Here is a 23,476-nt window from a genome sequence, read left to right as displayed (position 1 = left end):
AAATCAAACGATTCATTCAAAGTTGCAAATTTTGATGCCAAGCAGCAACCCTCTTTGTTAATTACTGCTATCACATTGCCCTGAACACACTAAAAGTGAAAAGTTTTTTTGCTTTTTTCATTGTTCTTAATTTGACGTCTCATACTTTATGCATACTTATTCCAGTAACTTTTCAGAAGCTGTGATTTCAAGGATCAGAACAAAAAATAAAATGTTTTTTTTTTTAATGGCAGAAATTTCAAAAATGACTCCTTTTAAATATTACATCATGCCTTCCCCCCCCCTCCCCACCCACTTCCAAAAAAAATAATAATAATAATAATAATAACTGTTTTATTATTGGATGATACAGAATCATAGGCAGAACTTTAAGAAGGCAGCTTGTTATCATCAAGATTTTCTAATTGAACCTTTTAAGTCTTCAAAACCTTGACTTATACACAGAAATGAAGGAAGCAATATGAAAAAAAAAGCAGAATTCAGACCAATGGTAGAAGATTGTCCCTTTTCTTAAAACCTCATCTTTTATTGTAAGTTATTCACATTAAATGTTACTCTCAATTTTAAATATTCCCATAGCTAAAAGCCATTTAAACATTCTAAATTCTTGAATACTGATAAAGTATAAACATTCAAAAACTCTAAAATAAAAATATGTATTTAGGAACAGAAGGTAAAAAACAAATGGATGTACTAACAAGCCATTATTTCATATGATTTCAAATGGGGCAAAAATAGACTTCAATATGAAGCACCTCGTACATACTCAAAAAAAAAAAAAAAAATGAAAAATGAAAAATTGCATTTATAAAGTATTCAGTAACACACCAAGTAAAAATAAAATACTTTTTTAATGCAAAATAATGAATGAATAGCAAGATGTGAATTTAATGCCTTACTTTCTAACTTAAAATAACAACTTTGTCTTTTAATCAAGTAATAGATGAATGTTCAAAGAATTCTAAATAAAATAAGGTATTTTTTGTAAAAGAAGAATGATCTGACAAAGAGGAATTATTATTATTTTTTAATGAAAGGTATTTATGGGAGGAATTATTTGTATCAATTTGAAATTTATTTTATGCAATTTATCAAGGTAAACAAAAAAATGCATTTTTATTTAAACTTTTGGAAAGGGGAGGGTTGAAAAAATTAATGAAATTTTTTCTTTGGGCGAAAAAATTTCAATGAAAATCTTTCGTTATGGCTCCAGTATACTTTCCTCTAATAGTTTACCTATATCCTACATAAATATTTTTCTAAGTTGGCAGTATTTCCTGCTATATTTTAAGGTATGCCATACGGAAGTTTTTTCTTTTTCTTCTTTTTTTTTGAATAAGGTGCCCTGATAATGGCTACAAAAATTTCAAAATAAGCAACTAAATATTGTTATAAAAGAAAAATATTGTAATATACGACATGATTTTAAAGACCAGAAACATTATAGAACAATTAAAAAAACCTACAGCTATATTCTATTGAGTTCAAGCTACAACCACCAAAAATAGGCAATGTTAGAACTTTGAAAATATGTTACATATTGAGAGAAATGTGCCAACACACCAGATATAATGAGAAAAAAAAATCAATTTAGCAAGTTTGAATAGTGACCTCCCTAGTGGTTTGATTCTGATTTATCAGAAGCACAGCTTCTTCATATGAGGGTGGAGGATTCTCGATATTTAAAGAACTGTTATCAAGATTCATGTTAATATCACGATCAGTAATGAATTGAGATGCTTGCTGACTTCCTCCAATTACTGTGTCGTAAGAAGGTGGCCTAGTCAAATTGCTGCAACTCCTGAAAAATAAAATTAGAAAATGCAGATTGCATTCAACATAGCCTCTCATGTGAAATGGAGAGAGGAAGTGATTACAGAGTTGAAAACATAAAAGTGAATATAATAATCAACTACACAAAGGTTGAAACTTTTGGTATTTGTTGAGATTTTTTCATTATTTAAAACTTCTTAACTTTAGTTAAGCTGATCACATGTTATAATTTTCTATAGTATATAATGTGATAATTATTTCAAAAAGAAATTAAATATAAACTGAAAAATATGCAAAACTACACAATGGCTGCAAATTATTCTATGAACATATTATGGAATAAGGATGCATTGTATAATGACTTTGTAGGGCACTGAATATCCGGTGACTCATCTGCCAAATATCCTACACTACATTTGCTTTCAGTAACTTAACAGTAAATTTTTTTTATACACATAAATGTCAAAAAGAATAAATCACAAACTTGTTTTAGGCATTTTTTATTTTTAACATATGAATTATACATTTAAAGAATCTTTAAAACCTCTACACTTAAATATATTGTGCACTTTAACAATGCAGTATATCAACAAAAACATACAAATATTTTGCTTTTATTTGTATAGGTTTTTTTTTTTTTTTTTTGAAGGAAACACACTTCAAGCGCACAATGATTCTTCATATGCACATTGTTTAAACTTATAACAGTATTGTTAACTTAGTTTTTTTTGTTTTCAGATTGTTCCAACAAATGTTTTATTTATGCAATACTTGTGTGAAAGATTTTACTAATGAATAGAGCTGAGATTATCTGCATGTAAATGAATTTTGCATACAGAATGGCATGTTTTTGCTTCTTTTAATGTCTCTAGAACCTTACAACTGGTAAGGACAAAGTCAACTACTTTAAATATTGCATAGTCCAATAACAAGTGTAGAAGTTGGAAAGGCATTTTGAATTTTAGAAATGTTAAAAGACAAAAAGGAGTTTCTAGCTGGAGAAAGTCTTGAAGAACATTTTGTGATTAATTGAATAATCTGTATAGTAAGATAAATAATTGTTTTAATATACAACTATTGCCTTTAAAAAAAAAAAAAAAAAAAAAAACTTTTATTATTCTGGTTTCAATTTTTTTTTTTACTGTATGTAAAAAATATTTGAATGGATTGGACATAGGACAGTAAAACTCAGCCTGAAAGGTTGAATACCGTATAGCAGGGTTTACCTTACGGAAAAAGTAAGGTAGTATTTCTCTTCTTGACCAAAATTTTAAAAGGGATTTTTTAGAATTGAAGTAGGATTTTCTTTCATTCATTCTTTTTCTTTTTTCGCACTTTATTTTATTGCTTAAACATTCTAGATAAATACTTACTTGAGTAAAATATAGACATATTATGCAGCAAAAAAATTATTTAATCAGCAAAATGCTCTTCACACCATGAATAAGCTTTAAAGTAGCAAGTTACTGCCCCGATTAACATTCAAATCTCTTTCAATGCCTGCTACTTGGGCAATAATACAGTAAAACCTGTCTACAATGATACTGTAGGGACCTAATAAAATATTGTTATAGACAGGTTATCGCTATAGACGGTTTGATAATTTATGCTGAGATTTTGCTGGGACCGAAGAAACTATCATTATGGAAAAGTTTATTGTTATACGCAGGTTTCACTGCAGTCTTCTATTTATCATTTACCAAATAGTGCACTAATGCAGGGTTACCAACTGCTCCACTTTTTGCGCAGTTGCTCCGCAAAAATAGCGAAACTCCGCAAAAAAGTTATTTTGCTCCGCATTTCCCGACCAAGCATTTTCAAGCATGAAATAGTGTTTAAAGCGGTTTATTACTTTTATGCTAGTGCTTAAACTGATTTTAATAAAATCAAAAACAATTTTAATAAGTGGTTCAATTTTTTATTGCATTTTATGCAAAATATTGAGCTGCTTCACAAAATTTTAAAATGCTCCTTAAAATCCCCACAGATGCTCTTCAAATTGTTTCTCCAAGGTTGGCAACCCTGACCAACCTTCTTTCAATTGCTCTAAAAAATGTATCTCAGTGAATTGAAAAAACAAAAAAATGGTGATCCAAAAATTGTTTTAAGGCAACTTCGGCCCAAAATGAATTTAAAAATATGTTTGGTTTGGTGCAATCAGGATCAGACTAACACAAATTCCAAATGCCTTTGAGCATTCAGTGACGCAAAAAAAAAATAATAATAATAAGCTAATCTTGATCTTTTCTTCCTATTATTTTGTAGCTTAATTCCTAGATTCTTCTGTTCATTGATAATAATAAGATGCCAGGAGAAAATTATCGGCAACAATTCTATTTATACTGGCTGTATTCCTAAATAAAATTTGAAAAACGGAAAAAATTCGAGATGAGAAATTTCGCGATCTTTTGAATGTATGTCTACTAATGGTGAAAAGCAGGGACAGCATGCAAATGGATTTTTATTGAGTAGGATTTTAGAAAAAGAATGCGCACAATCCTACATCCTAGCAGGAATCCTGCCGGTATGTTACCAGACATCTGATGAATCCCTATTTCATAGCTTAATGCAGGAAATATTTTTAACATAAAAGGGTGTCTGTTCTGAATCAGCCTTACCATCTCAACTTTTCCACATCAACAAGATAATCTTTTAAAAAATAGAACTGTTGATGCATTTTTTAAAAAATATTATTAAAAAAGATACTAAGTACTTTTATAAGTAGCATTTGTCATCACAATTTATACTAATAATTCTCTTCTTTTAACTCAATTATCAAATTCTATTTACATATTATTAGATATAATATTTTAATTCTCTTTAAAAATGTACAAAAAAAAAGGAAGAAAGAAGTTTCAAAAGAGTTATTCCACGTCAACTAAATACAAATACAAATACAAATGTGACGACCAGCAACAGGCTCTGGGCCCAGCTAGGCTGGTCCTAGTCAATTAATTAGTCCCCAATGAAGATCAATGGCCCTCTTAAAGCTATCCACTCCCTTGCTCATTACCGCCTCTTCCGGTAAGCTATTCCAAGTGCCCATGACCCTGCTAAAGTAGTAGTTTTTCCTGATTTCCAAGTTAGCCTGAGATTTAAATAGCTTAAAACAATGACCTCTTGTCCTGCTTTCCCCGCAAAAATTTAATCCATTTACATCTTTCATTTTGATAAATTTAAATAACTGAATCATGTCCCCTCTGACTTTCCTTTGCTCCAGGCTATACATGTTAAGCCTATTAAGTCTGGTATCATAATCTAAATCTGAGAGTCCCCTTACTAATTTAGTTACCCTTCTTTGAACCCTTTCCAATACGAAAATATCTTTCTTCAGATAAGGCGACCAAAACTGAACAGCATACTCCAAATGAGGTCTTACTAAACTCCTATATAAAGGCAGAAGAACTTTCTTAGATTTGTTTGAAATAGATCTCTTGATGAACCCAAGCATTTTGTTGGCTTTGTTACTAGCAATACTGCACTGTTGACTAAACTTGAAGTCCTGATTTATAAAGACACCCAGATCCATAACATTTTCCGCCTGATTTATGACTGAACCCTGTAAATGATATCTCATACGCTTATTTCCATGACCTAAGTGTAGCACTTGACATTTCCCTACATTAACTGCCATACCCCATTTATCTGCCCACTTAGTGATATGATCTAAATCCTCTTGCAGCTGTTTTACTTGTTCTTCATTTTCGACAATCCCCATAACTTTTACATCGTCAGCAAAACAATTCATGCTTCCAGAAATATTTTCATTGATGTCATTCATAAATATAATAAACAAAAGAGGCCCTAAAACTGATCCCTGAGGAACCCCACTTAAAACATCACTCCAATTAGAATGATTTCCTCTCACAACTACTCTTTGCTTCCTACCAGTAAGCAAATTTCTAACCCAAAGTAAAGTTTTTCCTCCTATTCCAATGTCAGCTAACTTGCTGAGAAGAGCAGCATGCGGTACCTTGTCAAAAGCTTTTTGAAAGTCAATATAAACAACATCCACACATTTTTTGTTATCTAAAGCTGAGGTAACCTTGTCGTAGAAATGCAATAAATTAGTAGTACAGGATTTACCTTTCCTGAAACCACACTGCAAACTAGTCAACAGACTATTAGTCTCTAAGAACATCATGATCTTAATTTTGATCAAAGTTTCGAAAGTCTTACAAATCACCGAAGTCAAACTTACAGGTCTATAATTCCCAGCAAGACCTTTAGACCCCTTCTTGAAGAGGGGCGTTATGTTAGCCAGCTTCCAGTCCTCTGGCACCGTCCCCGAGTTATAAGAAGCATTGAAAATATTCAAAATAACATCCACTAATTCCTCTGCACATTCAACTAAAATTTTTGGATAAATATTATCTGGTCCCGGAGCTTTAGTTGCTTTAATCTTTTTCAAATGAAATAAAACCTCCTCCCTGGAAAATACAAAATCCTCAAGCTGTATAATAGCTTGTGTCTTGTTAGTGTCAACTGTTGAGATACAGTTATCGTTAAACACACTGGAAAAAAAGTTATTCAGAACATTTGCACTATCCCTATCGTTTTGGATTAAATTTCCATACTCATCAACCAAAGGCCCAATTTGACTGTTTCAAGCTTTCCCAGAATTAGCGTAAGCAAAAAACCTCTTAGGGTTCCCATCAATGTCATCTGCCAGCCTTTGCTCCAATTCCCTTTTCTGAATCCGTACCAAATACTTAAAATTTCGCCTTGCCTTACCATACTGAAGCCTCTCCGCACTCTGACCAGTTTCTTTAAACTTACGAAAAGTGGCTTGCTTATAATTAAGAGCTTCTTTAGTCTCCCTGGAGAACCACATGGGCCAAATTTTGGTATTAACACCTTTTCTCCTAAATGGAACATAGTCCCCAATGGTTTTAGCAAGTTTATCCTTAAATTCCGTCCACTGCTGATCTACGTCGCTATTTTCCAACCCTGACGAAAAAACCTCTTTCAAGCTCTGCCTAAGTGCAACAAAATCAGTGTTTCTGAAATTGGGCACAAACCTAAAATTATCATCTTTGCACACTTCAAATTTAACCCGGAACCTAATGCTGTTATGATCACTATCTCCAATATGCTCCCCTACACTCAACCCCTGAACAAAACTACCTATGTCACAAAAAACTAGATCCAAAATTGCCTCCTCTCGAGTTCCCTGAGTTACAACTTGATCTAAGAAACAGTCACCAATTACTTTTAAAAATTCCTCTTCTTTGCCATTACCAGGATAAAAATTATTCCAATCAATACCCGGAAAATTGAAATCCCCCATTATGATAACGGATCCCTTACTGGACATGTCACTAATAATACGGTACATCTGTTCATCTTGTCCCTGGTTTGAATTAGGTGGCCTATAAATGTTTCCAAAGCGTAGCTTTTTGCCCTTACTGCTCATCAACTCCAGCCAAACCATATCAATATCAGTAGGCTTATCATTTATGACCAATTCATTGCAAATAAAATTGTCTCTAACATAAAATAAGACCCCACCACCTCTTTTACCTACTCTATCCTGTCTGAACAAATTATACCCAGCAATATGTAATAACTCTGCATCAGATTCGGTAGCCCATGTCTCTGTAATTCCAATAACATCCAACTTCTCATCCATAACTATGCTTTTCAATTCATCCATCTTGTTCCTAATACTGTGAGCATTGGTATAGAAAACTTTAAGCATGCCTAAGTTGCTTTTATTTAACACCCTGAAATTTCCTAAATTACAATTGTTAACATTACTACTCTTGTTCGTCACTTTATTTCCATTTCTAGCAATACCCAAAAAAATTTCATTCTCTCGATACCTGATGCTTGAACCATGCCCCCCATTCCAACTTAGTTTTTTGACTCCGAATCCCTTAAAATTAATCCACTAACCATTTTGACCAACTGACTTAATTTTTCAAATCGTCCCCACTCAATCATCTTTGATTTGAATGAAACTTTATAGAGGTGTAGAGATGTCCTTGAAACTAACCTATGCAAATTTTCAGCTTCCTAGATCCAAATCCTGAGGATCTAGGATCTCCAAAAAATGTGATCCAAAATGGTGGATCAGTTTTTCGTGTGAAATTGCCAAGTTCAGACTAAGTTTACAGAACATTTTATCATGCGGAAGGCCTGAAATTTTAGACACCTAAAGTACCGTCGGTCATTGATATATTTAAGTATTTTTGTGAATTTGAGTTTGTTAGATTTTGTGTAGCATGCATATAAACTTGTGAAAAAGCACGATATGGAAAAATTTTCCTGGATTTTAGGTTACCATAAAATCTAAACAAAAATAATTCAAAAGCTCGTGCTTTGTAATTCTATTAAAAAAATACTTGTTTTCAATGAATTACAATTAGAGAGCGTAAATATGTATTTTCTAAAAGATATTGTCATCCAAAGTGGCTATCAAAAACGTTCAAGTGAAAAATAGCCTATTTTCAAAATGCTATAACTCAAGTCTGTCACCCCACATCTTCTTTTCGTTGAAACCATTAGAAAGAACAGATTTTTTCCTTTCAAAATAAGCATTTTTTTTGTTGGTCGCTGGTAGTGGACTGTATAACTTATTTTGAGAAATAGCTGAGGCTGACACAATTGGAGTTTTGCTTGGTTTTATTGAAGAACCATTATATTGTATACATCATGCCGCTGCAGTCTTACAGTTTCTGCTGTTCGTCCCAGAGACCACAGTATAAAACTGCAATCCCAGAGGCGTTGCCACAGGAAAAGTATAAATATATAAATTTGCATATGCACAGTAAAATACATACTCCCGGCGTTGAAATTGATAGATTTCAAAAATATTAACCAATAAAATTATCAGTAAAATACCATAAAATGCACAGAAGTAAATTGAACAGATATAAAACTCAATTACAATTAAAACATGTAAACATTAAAATAGGTATAGTTAATTAAAATCATCCACTTTACACTGGAACAGGTAAAATCGCTAACTTAGTTATGGGACGTCTGAATGTACCGCCCTCAGTCTTTACCAAACAGACTCGAATGCATTTATCCCGGCCTTCGAAAACCTTTATTACACGTCCTAAGCTCCACGAATTTACAGGCATATTATCTTCTTTTATCAAAACCACTGCCCCAATGGCAATGTTTTCCTTCAAAAAACACCATTTTGACCTTTGTTGTAAATGGCATAAATAGTCTCTCGACCAATTTTTCCATACTTGCTGAATTATTTTTGTTGTTTGCTGCCATCGTTTTAATCTGTTATCAGACAAATCTAATAACTCTGGCTCTACCACTGTGAGCATTGTTCTGCCAATTAAAAAACGTGCCGGAGTCAAAACCTCTATTTCTTCTGCATCACTCGGAAGTGGCATTAAAGGCCTCGAATTTAAAATCCCTTCGATTTAATTTGAGATTGTTAAAAATTCTTCGTAAGTAAAAATCAATTTGCCCATTGCGCGTTTTAAATGAAATTTAAATGATTTGACACCACTTTCCCAAATGCCTCCAAAATGAGGAGATTTGGGTGCGATAAACCTCCATTTTATTCTTTCAATAGAAAGAAATTTTGATAAAATCTTATCTGGTTGAAATTCTAGAAATCGTAAAAGGAACTTCACCTTTCGTGTAATTTTCCTTAAGATTCACAGTCACCTTAAATGTAAAATAATCCGAACTTGAACGCAACATTTCCAATGTCTTTCCAGTCATTTCTTGAGGCGTAAACGAATGTTCACAGTTTGTGTGTAGTAAGTCGGGATGGTTAGACATCGATTTATGGAGTTCCATTTCTTCTTTATGCAAAACTTGAATGAGATCAGACTGTTGGAACTTTGCCTGATCCAAATTTTCCGAACCTGACAGAATGTCATCGACACAAAAGTCCCCGCGTGCGACTTCACATGTATCGGGAAAATCTTGATGTCCTTCATCTATCAAAGTCCTTCGAATGCGAGTGGCAAGAAATGGCGAATGTCTCTCTGCGACATCTCTGGAGCTTCTCAAATTGCTTAATGACCTACTCTTTTCCTCTATTGGAAGTTTTACTATTTCTCTACCAGAATCATCGCGTTTAGTTGTTTTAATGAAATATTCCTCGCAGTACAACTCTTCAACAGAAACATTTTTGTCATCCCCAGCATCTCCAGGAAACGATTCAATCTCAAAAAATCTCTGAATTGTACGATTTAAGTTTTCCTTTTCAGAAGTCAAACCCGCAAAGAAATTTACTTTTACGTTATTTATCGTTCCTGATACTACAAATCCGAACACTGTGTTTTGCAAAAATAAAGAATTATCTTTTGATTTAAATTTCCCCGGCTTAAGCAATTCAAAAAAGAATTCGCACCCAATTAATGCATGAATTTTGTTAGGAATAAAAAACTCAGAATCCGCTAATTCGATTCCGCTGGGAAAATCTAACCGCGACACATCCAGACAACTCATCGGCGTTTGTCCCGTAATTTTTGGTAAAATTAAGAAGGTTGTAGTTTTTGTATAATCTCCCTTCTCGTTTGAAATTGTTGCTGTTATTGACTTTTTTACAAAACTCTTTTTACCATTGATACCAGAAATGAAAAGATTTGATTCTTCCTTTTTTAACTCAAGAAATTCAGCGGCTTCACGAGAAATGCAGTTTACAATGCTGCCACTATCTAAAATTCCTCTTAATTTCACTTTCCTTCCACTCGCATTGGTAACATACATCAAAACGGTACATAAAATTCCTGACTTCTGAGCTAGGAGCGTGCTAGCGAGTGACGCTTCTTGTTTATACGATGATTCTTCTATCGCGGAAAACGAATTATTAACATTTACATTTGAAGGTACCGATTTACTGTCATTTTTGTCTTTTTCATAATGTAGCAATGTATTATGCCTTTTAAAGCATACCGAGCATTTGAATGTTGAACGACAATCAGACTTGTGTTGCCTTAAGCAATTTCTACACAATTTGTGATTCTTTACAAATTCTAAGCGCTGAGAAATATTTAAATTGTTGAACTGGTTACACTAAAATAAAGAATGTTGTTCATTACACATAAAGCAAAGTTTAATGTTTTTATCGGCATTAATAAATAAATTTCTGGGTTTTGACATAGGATTTTGAAACCCTTTTACATTTTTGTTAGAAATACTCGTATTTAATTGATCAAGCACATTAGATCTGTTATCTATAAATTGTAATAATTCATGTAATGACGGAATTTCCTTAGTAGCTACAGATAATTCGTATGCCTTTCTAGAATCTTTGTCTAGCTTTTGAAGAACAATGTTCGTTATTATCGCATTTGAAAGATCATTACATTCTAAATTAAGCGCTTTTAAGCCTCTTAAATTCTTTTTAACTTTATCAGATAAATTTCTCAATAATTTTGAGTTTTCAAAATTTATTTTTTCTAATTCCAATATTTCCTGAATATGGAGATCCACTATTGTACGTTTATTTTCGTACCTAGCCTCTAATACACTAAACAAGGATTTAAACGTGTCCTCACTAGTTTCTAACATTTTTGCTTCACCTTGTAAGGCAGCTTTTAAATAGAACAATTTTTGAGTTTCTGAAATGTTTTCATTAGCAGAAATCATGGATTGAAACTGACCCTTAAAGTTAGCAAATTCTTCAATTCTACCGCTAAATTTAGGTAACGGGATAGTAGGCAATTTAGGAGCCAAATCAAACTTTAATGAATTATTAGCGCTAAAGTCTTCAGTTTTAGACTTATCTGTTTTATCAGTAAACCTAGTAAGGAAATATTTTATGTTTACCTCCAGAGTGTCGCAGATTGAATCCAATTCCATGAAGACTTCATCACACTCGAATTCTTCTTTTTCATCCAACTTTAACTCACCGTATAACTCGAAGAGCCTTTTCAATTCTTGTTTTAATTCCGAGATATCACGTAATTTACTTTCGCATTCAACTTTAGTCTTCTCACACAATTCTTTATCTTTCTCATCAAATTTAGTTATAATCGTGAGCGTCCCCTTAATCGGTTCAACTCAGCTTTATTATATGTTTTAGCCATTTTATCATCCGGCTGCTGGACCATATGTTGGTCGCTGGTAGTGGACTGTATAACTTATTTTGAGAAATAGCTGAGGCTGACACAATTGGAGTTTTGCTTGGTTTTATTGAAGAACCATTATATTGTATACATCATGCCGCTGCAGTCTTACAGTTTCTGCTGTTCGTCCCAGAGACCGCAGTATAAAACTGCAATCCCAGAGGCGTTGCCACAGGAAAAGTATAAATATATAAATTTGCATATGCACAGTAAAATACATTTTTCAATGGTGTTCTTTCGTTTAAGGATAAAAAATTGAGCTCAAAATTCTGTCTCTCGTAACAAATTGACATGTTTAAGAGCAAGTTGTGGAAAATATTATTACACTGGCAGCCGGAAATTTTAGGGGCTTAAAGTACTTTTAGTAGTCAATATGTTTTGGTATTTTTATGAATTTGAGTTCATTAACTTTTGTGTAGGACGCATGCAAAGTCACAAGACAAACGCAGTGGAGAAATTTTTTCCTGAATTTTAAAATGTCATAAATTCTGAACAAAACTGATTCAAAAGCTCGTACTTTGTAATTCTATTGTCAATATACATGTTTTTAATGAGTTATAGTTGCAGAGGGTAAATATTGATTCTCTAAAGATATTGGCATCCAAGGAGGCTGTCAAAATCCTTCACATGAAAAATGGCCTATTTTTAATGCACTGTAGCTCAAATTTGTCACTTTGCACCTTCTTTTCGCTGGTACGATTAGAAAGAACATATTTTTTCCTATATAAATAGTTTTTCTTTATGATGGTGTTCTTTCAGATAAGCGTATAAAAATGAACTTGAAATACTATTTGTCGTCAGCGAGAAACTCTCATTCCATAATAAATAAAGAATGGTGAATGCCATGGAAACCGACTAATAATGGTTTTGAAACTGTTATACGACAGAATTTGTTTTTTATTTATCATTTAAAAAGATACTTTGCAAATGAAATATGATAGAAGAAAATTATCTTGTTCTGTCTGATGTATAAGTCTGCTTTCAGAAGAAGATATTTTTCTGTTTCTATCATATTTAATTTGCAAAAGAACTTTCAAAAACAGAATTAGAAAACTTTTTCTGACTAATAACAAGTGCAAAATTCCTATTAGTCAGTTTCCATGGCATTTACCCTTCTTTATTTATTGTAGAATGAGATTTTCTCGATATTGACAAACTGTACTTCAAGTTCATTTTTATACGCTTATCTGAAAAAACACCATCGTAAAAAAAAAACTATTTTTATAGGAAAAAATATGTTTTTTCTAATGGTACCAACAAAAAGAAGATGCAAGGTGACAAACTTGAGCTACAGCACATCAAAAATAGGCCATTTTTCATGTAAAGGATTTTGACAGCCTCTTTGTATGCCAATATCTTTTAGAAAATCAATATTTACGCTCTGCAACTGTAACCCATTAAAAACATGTATATTGACAATGGAATTACAAAGTACAAGCTTTGAATAATTTTTGTTCAGAACTTATGACATTCTAAAATCCAGGAAAAAGTTTCTCCACTGTGTTTTTCTTGCGACTTTGCAAGCGTGCTACACAAAAGTTAATGAAGTCAAATTCATAAAAATATTAGAACATATTGACAACTAAAAGTACTTTAGGCCCCTAAAATTTTAGGCTTCCAGTGTAATAAAATTTTCCACAGCCTGCTCTTGAACATGGCAATTTGTTACGAGAGACAAAATTTCGAGCTCAATTTTTATCCTTAAACAAAAGAACACCATCAAAAAAAATGCTTATTTTGAAAGGAAAAAAATCTGTTCTTTCTAATGGTTTTAAAGAAAAGAAGATGCGAGGTGACAAACTGGAGTTACAGCGCTATGAAAATAGGCTATTTTTAACTTGAACGGTTTCAATAGCCACTTTGGATGACAATACCTTTTAGAAAATACATATTTAAGCTCTGTAACTGTAACCCTTTATGACAACCTAAAATCCAGAAAAAAATTTCCATATCGCGCTTTTTCACAAGTTTACGCGCATGCTACACAAAATCTAACGACCACAAATTCACAAAAATACTTGAATATATCACCAGCCTACTGTACAAAATTTCAGGCCTTCCTCGTAATAAAATTTTCTGTAAACTTAGTCTGAACTTAGGAATTTGACACAAAAAGCTGATCCGCCATTTTGGATCACATTTTTGGGAGATCCTAGATCCTCAGGATTTGGATCTAGGAAGCTGAAAATTTGCATAGATTAGTTTCAAACACACCTCTATAAAGTTTCATCCAAATCGGAGATGGTCGAGTGGGGACCCCTAGGTCACGTGACATGGAATGACTCAAAACCCAATTTCATCTATGTCAGAAGAAATACATTTTTTATGATATAAAAAAGTTAAATTATGAAAAAAAGAATTGAGATTGTTTACCTGAAACTAAAATGTTACAAAAAATAAAAAATGATAAAATATCTTTGTTCTAAGAAGTAACCGTAAGAGAAACAATGTTATAAATATGCGAATTAGCAACAAATTGCAAATTGTAATATTGTGTCTTTTACTGTTGTTACAAAAGTACTCTAGTTTAAAAAATGAAAAATTATATATTTTTTTCAGATAATAAAAAATTTCTCTGACTTTTCTAAGGGTTTGAAAAAACTCCCCAGCTTCTCCAGGTGGGATGACACTCTGTAAAAACAACTTATTTATGCAGGTCATCCGCAGTGGCGGATTGGTTGAAAAAATCGGCCCTGGCATTAGGAGATGTATAGTGGCCTCATAGTTCTTATAGATATATTAAATTTTACCTAACGATTGGGATATCACTCAAATATGAGAAAATTATTTTAACAACTAAACATACTTAAAACATATAGGAACACTTCTACGCTTTAATGGTGAACAAATTGATACACTATTAGCTAAACACCTTATTTTGGGGGGAAATGTAGTTGTAATTGTAAATTTAAGTATTTTTATAGTGCTCGGAACTTGATTCAATATTTCCGTAATGATAACAGTGCTTGGCTAGTATGTTCTTTTCTACAGTCATAATAAGTTACTCTCAATTGCCCTGTTTTATGAAACTGATCTAGCGATGTTCATGTGTGAAAGACTAGGGCCGTCTTAGAACGTGATGGGTCCCTCGGCACAAATATTCATTACTGGGCCCTGTTGTCCTTTTTTTATACTGCCATACCCTGACGACCCCCAGACTCGATGGGAGGTCAAAAACCTGGTGGGAAAGGGGCGGGTACGAGTTTGGCAGTCCCTTAATTTTTTCAAATGCATGTATCAATACAAAGAGAGGGAGAGAGAGTGAACTTAGCTTTCTGGCTTTTGGGAGTCATTAAAGTATTAGTAATATAAACTTAATGGAAAGATTAACATTGAGTCTGAAAAAGGTCGGTCCGGGGGACTTCTCCCCCGGAAAATTTTCGAAATTGTAGTCTTACAAACTCAATTTTAGAAAATTTTTGGTGATGTTAGAGAAGCGTAGGTTCAGGGTTTCTCCCGCTGCAATTTTTCGGAAGTGGAAATCCAAAAACAGAATTTTAAATTATCTTCAAATATATGGTATGAAGAGCAGTTCCCAGGACTCTCCTCTGCAATTTTTTAAAAAATATTAGCTCTGAAAACGCAGTTTTAGAATATCTTTGGTGATTTCAAATCGAGATAGATTCCGAGGCCATCCACCAGAAAATTTTCAAATTGAAGACCTAAAAGCCTTTTTTGGTAAAGACTAGGGCACCGGCAGTTACTCGAAAGTTAAGTTACAAAAACAAAATTTTTGCTGACCTTCAGTGATGTTAGGAAAAGGAGTTTACAGGAGGCTTACCCTGGAAAATTTTCGAAATTGAAGCAGTAAAAACAAAATTTAAAACGTTCTTCATTGATGATGCCGAAGGAGAGGAGGGGACGGGGCAATTTCCTAGAAAATTTTTGATACTGTTACTTTAAAAACACAGTTTTAGAAAAACTTTGAAAATTTTTAAAAAATTGGAGAGGTTCGAGTACTTTCCTCCAGCAAATTTTCGAAACTGGAATTCCATAAACGCAACTGTTGACGATCTTCGATGTTATGGCGGGAGTGGATTTGGCTGTTCTCTTATAAAGTTATTCAAAATTGAAGTCCAAAAATTTCAATTTTACACGATCTTCGATGATATTTGGGAGGGGGAGGTTCTGGGGACCACCAGAATTCTTTCCACATTGTTTTTTATTAACACTGAGGGGCCCGAAACCATGAGTTTGTACAGCGTACAGAATACTTTATTTTTCCTCAAAAAATGTTTGAAACTCATATTTCGGCATCCTTTGTCCTTTGATTTGATAATCTTAATAATGCAGAATCTTTCATGCTCCTAAATGGTATTTTAACACTGCATTTTTTAAAATAATTTTAAGGAAAATATATTTTGTCACTTTTATTCTAATTGCTATAAACAGGGTTGCCGAGAGCAAAAGCGGATCCGTGAAAAAAAAATAACATAGATCAATTTTTTCACAGGCCCCCTTCTACACCTTTCACCATTAGAATATTTTACTCTATGCAAGAGTTCAATTCCGAGCTGGGCCCCAACTAAGCTGACATGACCTCACGTCGGCCCTTGTTGTAAGTTGCATTTTATAGCAATTGTAAATCGTCATTCATAAATAAAAGTGTCAAATGGACCAAAAGTATTTTAATTTTTTTAAGACCGCTAAAGTTTCTTTTTTTTTCAATTTATTCATTTATTTTTATTGCAACACTAAAAATATGTTGGCAGCCTCATTTCATAGATTCACCCCCCCCCCCCCCTTTGTTGACGGCCCTGCCTCCCTCCACCCGCAAGCTTTAGCCCATGCGTAAAGAGGAGCTGAGGCTGTGTTTTGCGAATTTGCGTTTTTCTGAACACATGCGCGCAAAATTTACACTTTGCTGTTAGTACACAGGCCTGAAAGATTTTGCTGTTAGTTGATCGGCCCGAAACATGACCGGCCTACCGGGCAAATGCCCGGTTGCCCGCCAGCTGTATCCGCCACTGGTCATCCGTATAAACACAATCACTAACTTGCATCAGTCACAGGTGACTAATGCTGGGTAGCAAGTTGCCACAGGTGAGTATTAGCAAGCAAAAATACTAAATTTACACATTTTAATTTCTTTTATTGCTAAACTAGAAATAATATTAATATAAAAAAATGTATTACCTAGTAAATGCAATTTCCAACGATGGATAGTTGAACTCCTGAAAATAAAATATTCATTAATAGAAAATATGGAGCAGATTTCAAAATTTATTTAAATGTCAACTAGAATATCTTTTAAAACTGTTAATCGAAATATTTTTCCAAAAAGTTAATAAGTCAAGAATTTTTACTTAAAATCAAAGACTTGGTTTGAAATAATTTTTCGCCAAAAGCCACTCGAAAAGAAAATAAACTGATCATCATCGATCTTACAGCAATCGGAATTGGCTTAAAGGCCTTTGTCTGTCATTCATCAAGCCTTATAAATTTGTTTATGAGGTGCCTTATTCCTTTCAACAAATGTCATTTATCACAGAAGTCATCATAATGCATTAAAGCCTCTTACACAGAAGGGGGTTGGTTGAATCAACTTTGCAAAACAGTTGTCTGTCAACTAGTACATTGTTGCTTGTTGTTGTGTTCATACAAGGCAACTTAGTTGAATAAATTTTTCTTCTAATAAGCGAAGTTATTTGAGCAGCTGCTCCACAACACTGTTAAAACTAAATTGAGTTGACTCAACTAGTTTACTCATATGTAAAGCGAATGCTTGAGAATGTCCCAATCAGTTGAATCAAGTAAACAGTTGATTCATTATGAGTTGATTACTCAGCGGGATGTGAATGATAGCGACACCTGTGCCTGGTGATTTGACTGTTTGCATGAAAGATTCCGGAAAACCCCTTCATTTTTCTACCTGGTTACACATCCTGATAACTGCCCATTCAAAAGTTGATTCGACTAAGTTGCCTCATGCAAAGGAAGCCTAAACCTGCATGCCCTGCATTAGAACCTGCCTATGAGAGTGAATAGGACAATTACATGTTTGTATAAAATTTGCAATTTTCAAAATATGGTAAGGCTTTTTATAAACTTCTGTTTCTTCTTCTTTTTTTCTTTTTGGACAAATGTTCATTTATGATTTTGTTTCCAAAAAATTTAAAATTTTGTATTCTGACCGAAATATGGTGAAAATAAAACATTATCTCATTCTCTTCAGTGCTACAAGGTAGTCTGTTGTTGGTACTCAATTCAAATAATGTCTGAAACAATCAGCTCAGAAAGTTTTTTAAACAAATAAAACTTTATTCCTGTTAGGTGTTGATCATGATGCTAATATCTATGATTTATATTAAATTTTTCCACGGAAAGCGGGATAAGGGGTTATTGTTTTAAGCTATTCAAATCTCAGGCTAACCTGGAAATTAGGAAAAACTACTACTTTTGTAGGGTTGTGGGCACTTAGAACTGATAACCGGAATAGGTGGTAATGAACAAGGGGGTGGGTAACTTTAAAAGGGCCATTGATCTTCATTGAAGACTAATAAATTGACTAGGACAAGCCTAGCTGGGCCCAGAGTCTGTTGCTGGTCGTTACATTTGTAGTTGTATAAGGTTACCATGTCTTTAGATTTTGAAAAAGCGTATAGTAGATATTGTTTGCATTGATTTTCAAAAAGTTTTCGATAAGGTACAACCTCGTGCTGCTCTTCTCAGCAAATTAACTGATATAGGAGTAGGACAGAAATTTTTAAGTTTGGTTAGGAATTAGCTGATTAGAATTAAACAGGGGGAAAACATTCGAAATAGAGTGATGTTTTAAGTGGGGTTCATAGAGGATTAGTTTTTGGGCCTCTTTTGTTAATTATTTTTATGAATGCTTTCATGAAAATATTTCTGGAAACATGAATTGCTTTGCTGGTGGTGTCCAAGTTATAGGGATATCACAAAAATGGAGCCAAATATTCAGAATTTGGTTCCTGGAAAACAAATACATTGGTTGCCTCGGTGGGTTGAACCATTATTTTCAGTCTCTTTCTGCGTCGCAAGGGCTGCCATCTGGCAATACGTTAGCAAGTACAATTATAGAAATATATCATAAAAATGGAAACAATTACATTTTAGACTCTTCGTACAATCAGAATGTACGTCAGAAATATAAATGAATAAATAAGTTTTACTGAAAAGCATAGCTTTTAGAAATGTAAATATCATCACACTAACAATATAAAGCTGTAGAGTTTGTTAGTTTGAACACGCTAATCTCAGGAACTACTGGTTCAGATTGAAAGATCCTTTTTGTGTTGAAGTCCAATTTATTGAGGAAGGCTATAGGTTATACAACATCACGCTATGACTAATAGGAGTGGCGCAGCAATGAATTGAAATTAAATCAATAATATTTTAGATTGCATTATTTATTGCTTGATTAAGCTAAAGCTAACATGTAATTGTAGCTCAAGTGGTTAGGCGCTTGGTCAGTGATGCAACTACTTCGGGTTCGAATCCGGCTGCCAACGTGGAGAGTTTTAGCATTCTGTTTTATTAAAGTTACCGATAATATCATGTAAATTTTTAAATCAAGGGTTTTCAATTATTTTTAATTAAATTTTTTTTTTTTTTTTTTTTTTTTTGTCTTCTTATTTATTGGAAAATATCGATGGACAAGGGTGCGTAATTTTATGTCATAGCGTGACATACTTAAAATAGTTTTTTAATACATTGTCTTATCAACGCGGGTGAAACCGCGATGCACAGCTAAAAATAGATAAAGGAAAGTGTGCTGAAACATGTTTCAGAGTTTCAAGGAACCCCTCTTCCCTTTCAAAAAAAGATGTGAGCTTGCGGATTTAAAAACTCCACGGCAGTTGATTGTCTCTGCTCACATCTTTTCTGTATTAAAAAGAAAGACTTCTCCGCGACTTCAAAACGCGGGTCTGGGAGGTTTTGCAAATTTATAGTTTTATACTAATTTATTTATTAATTTTCATTTTTACTTTCAGGAAAAAATTTCAAACTTTATATTTTTTATGATATTTACATTATTAAATGCTATGCTTTTTAGTAAAACTTGTTTGTTATTTCCGCTGCATTTTCCTTGTAGTGTTATTAATATTATTTTTTAATTAATGTTGTGAGAAAATTTTAAATTATCATGAAATAAATTATTTTTGTGTTATGAATTTTTGTTGATCATTTTACAAGGTTTGATATTTTTTATAGCTACGAACAATCTAAAATGTAATTGTTTTTATTCTAATGATTTATTTCTTAAATTGTTCATTGTGCAAGAAAGTGAAAAATAAAAGTTTATTTTCTATTTTCATTATTTTTAAATTTTGGTTTGATCTTCTAGTAATTGTGTGTGTGTGTCGCCAAAACTTTGACGATTAGTTGGAGGGTTATTATTAATCTGACTGCTAGAAAAAGAAACTCTCACATCAAACCTACTAACCAATGAAGTATTCCGTTTCAGCTATCTAGTCACTCGCCACCTCTCTGTAATCAAGCTTTAAGAAGACCATAGCTTTGTGATCAGCTGTAATCCCTTTTTTACTGTGCATGTGCACACTCTGAACTTTATAGACGATTTTTATTACTTTGGGTATTAGAAATCAGAAGATTATTTTTCTTTTTTTTTGTGATTCTTGTATATATTTTTTAACCCTAGCGTCAATGACCAAACTTTTCTCTTACTCAATAACCAGGTACCCGGGTACCCATTTTGAATTTCGAAGATTTAGAGCAGGAAAATATTTTTTTTTTCTGACACCTGTTCTATTTAATTGAAACCTTTTCTTCCACCCTCATCTTGGAAATGTGTGTATCCTGTTTTTACCAAAAAACGAAATGGTTTATTGTTTTTCCAGCCTTTATGTTTACGTTTCATGCTAAATGGTCTGTTAGAAAAAATGTGCTTCTCCTGTTTTTTGTAATATTGGATGTATTAGGTTTTACACTTTGGTATTTCATAGTGAATTCGTAATATTTTATTTATTTATACCAGTGATGTTCAACTTACGGTCCGCGGGCCACACGGGGTCCACAAAGCTCATTAAAATGGCCTATTGCATCGAAAAATATTATCTATAATTTTTATCCTCATTATCATTTGCTCAATCTTGTCTGTCATTCGTAGGTATACTCAAAAAAGAGAAAAAAAAAAGATAGATCATATATTCCAACTGAAATATTATTGTCTACATATCAAAAGACACGAAGTTCCTAACTCGGTATCACTGACGATGCAACAATAGGTTCGTACATCAACAAAAAGGAAAAAAAGCCGTAACATTGTTTTCCACTTCACATCATAACAAAAGAACACTGGAGCAACCAAAAGTAACAACTATTTTTTTTATAACAAAAAAAAATCTGGTGTTGACACAATTGATCAAATGTTTCGATAATTTCGAAGCATTTGATCGAATGGTGATAAACAATGGGTGTAGTGCCCTCCGAAATGTAAAAATACATTAATCCATATTATGAGCATACTTAAATTCATTTAAAATTTTAATTATATCTGTAAATGTAATTTGAATGAATGTCAATAATACGGAAAGTTTCTTTGCGTCTAAGATCTGCAGTGTGACTCTTATGTAATATGCAATATTTCCAAGTGTTAATTAATTTTTATTTTTTTACAGCATGAAAAATTCTTTGGGCTTGAGAAGCGAGTCCAATACTTTGGTTTTACACCAAGAAAATTGAAAAACTAACCTTTATTTAAAAAAAAAATGTGAGGATTTTTCAGAATTTTTTTTTTTTTTTTTGGAGGGGGGGAGGGGTACTCACTTGGGTGACTTACTACAAATCAGGGCCGGATTTGGAAGTGTGGAGCCCCCGGGGCAGCGAAGGAGTGGATACCCCTAATCAGGGTTCGAAAAGATTATCATATTTTCGAAAATATCCGATACTTTGATATATATCCGAATATTTTGATATATATATGTAGTTATATATCCGATATTTTCGACCCGTGAAAGATAGGATATTTTGTAAAAATTTTATTGTGGGGCCCCGGGGCAGTAGCCCCACCTGCCCTCCCTTAAATCCGGCCCTGCTACAAATGTTCATGCTTTTGAACTCCTACACTTCTCTAACCCTTCAGAAGAATATTATTGGTGAATACAATGCTATTTTCCCTATCAAATATAATAAATGCTATGTAACTGCCGAAAACTGAATAAAATTAGGGGGCGTGGTATCAAGGGGGGGGGGGAGTGATGAGGGAAAACGGTAGCCATATTTTGAATCAAGTACTCATTTTACATGAGAATCTTCAAAAATGGTGTCGGAAGCATTTTAAAGGGGTATTTTTTGATGTGCAGTGTAATGGGTACCTGGGTACCTGGTTATTGAATATAGTAGGTATAAAAATTTTAAATGCTAAAAAACTACCCCCAAAATTTTTTTTGAAAAGTTACCAACTTTCTTTAGTTCAGATTCATGTAAGTAACAAGGATTAAAAGCAATTTTACTAAGACCAAGTTAGAAAGGGTAAAAATTATGAAAAAAATTACAAAAAGGTACCCGGTCATTGACGCTAGGGTTAAACAAAAAAAAAAGTCAACCGTGCACAAGAATGTCAAGACTTCTTTTTTTTTGGCAACTTTGTAACCCTCGCACACCCCTTTATGTCACGCTTAAATCGTCAGATATTTTTAAATATACACTTTTTAGATAGTAATTAACCCATCTTATCTTGACCTGCTTTAATAAATCTGATGATCAATTTTTTTTTACTAATCTGATGAGGTGTCCTAGACCCATCCACCAACAAAAAGTGCCAACATTTGGTGTAGGTACTAGAAAGGATGTAAGGGTATCTCCCGTATGTTTATCGGACTTGCTCAAGTAAATCCCCAAAGACACTTTGGGCTTTAATATCATTATGACCCCCCTTCTAAACATGAAGCTGGATCTGCTCTAGAGAAGGGTCGCTCCGATGAAATGCTTGTCATGGATTTCGTGAAGTCATAATATGGTCCTGATTATACAAGAATATGAAAAAAAAAAACTGAGAAATTAGTCTAAACAAGTATATATAGAAAGACATTACTGTCAAAAGATCGCCATTGGTGCTCATGGGAGAGAGGGGAAAGGAAAGGATTTCGCTTTGTTTTACAAGGTTAACAATATGATTCAAGCTTTAAAATGAGTAAATATATAAATCAGCAAAAATGAAAAACAATCAATAGCAAATCAAAATTGTTTGTTAACCAGTGAGCTTGGAAATTTAAGTACATGATTTCTGAAGTAATTTACTAGAAACAAAGCAGGCTTGTGAATGTGTTCATAAAGTGACCATCAATAAGTGCAACATTAATCAAAATTTGTAACAATTACTTATTCAAATTATAAAAATTAAATCAACTGCTGAAATACTTACTCTTAGAAGAGTTCTTTGTCGAGTTAAAAACATGATCATTGTCTCTTTTCGTAAATACATAATAGTTTTCACAGCAACCATCAAACCTGAACTAATGAAAAGTGGACCAACCAGCCACATATGCGTCAAATTAGAAAAAACTCCATCATTTTCGTCCAAAGCTAATATTGTTATCACAGTACCAACAGAAAATAATAGAATGGAGAGCGTGAAATAGCAGTAAGACGCACTGCTGCAAATAACTATGCGTTCATTCTCTTCATCCAAAGTATGCCTGTTTCTCTGCTCCATAATAAAA

The 23,476-nt window shown here is 33.2% G+C and overlaps 1 protein-coding gene across 1 annotated transcript; it reads right to left on the bottom strand.

Moving 5' to 3' along the window:
- Positions 1-1,590: 1,590 nt before the first annotated feature.
- On the bottom strand, positions 1,591-23,469 carry LOC129231051 (uncharacterized). Its single transcript, XM_054865299.1, has 3 exons — positions 23,179-23,469; positions 16,965-17,002; positions 1,591-1,801 (listed from the first exon to the last, which is right to left on the bottom strand). Exons 1-3 carry the CDS (start codon positions 23,467-23,469, stop codon positions 1,591-1,593), a joined length of 540 nt encoding a protein of 179 aa, XP_054721274.1.
- Positions 23,470-23,476: the final 7 nt, after the last annotated feature.

The sequence above is a fragment of the Uloborus diversus genome, chromosome 10, assembly GCF_026930045.1.
Source record: "Uloborus diversus isolate 005 chromosome 10, Udiv.v.3.1, whole genome shotgun sequence".
Classification (NCBI taxonomy): domain Eukaryota; kingdom Metazoa; phylum Arthropoda; class Arachnida; order Araneae; family Uloboridae; genus Uloborus; species Uloborus diversus.
This window is presented reverse-complemented; position numbering and strand designations above follow the sequence as displayed.

Coding starts and splice junctions, on each gene's coding strand:
- LOC129231051 (XM_054865299.1), bottom strand. CDS start 23,469: ATGGAGCAGAGAAACAGGCATACTTTGGATGAAGAGAATGAACGCATA. Junction 17,003..23,178: donor GACAAAGAACTCTTCTAAGA/GTAAGTATTTCA, acceptor TTTTATTTTCAG/GAGTTCAACTATCCATCGTT. Junction 1,802..16,964: donor TTGGAAATTGCATTTACTAG/GTAATACATTTT, acceptor TTTATTTTTCAG/GAGTTGCAGCAATTTGACTA.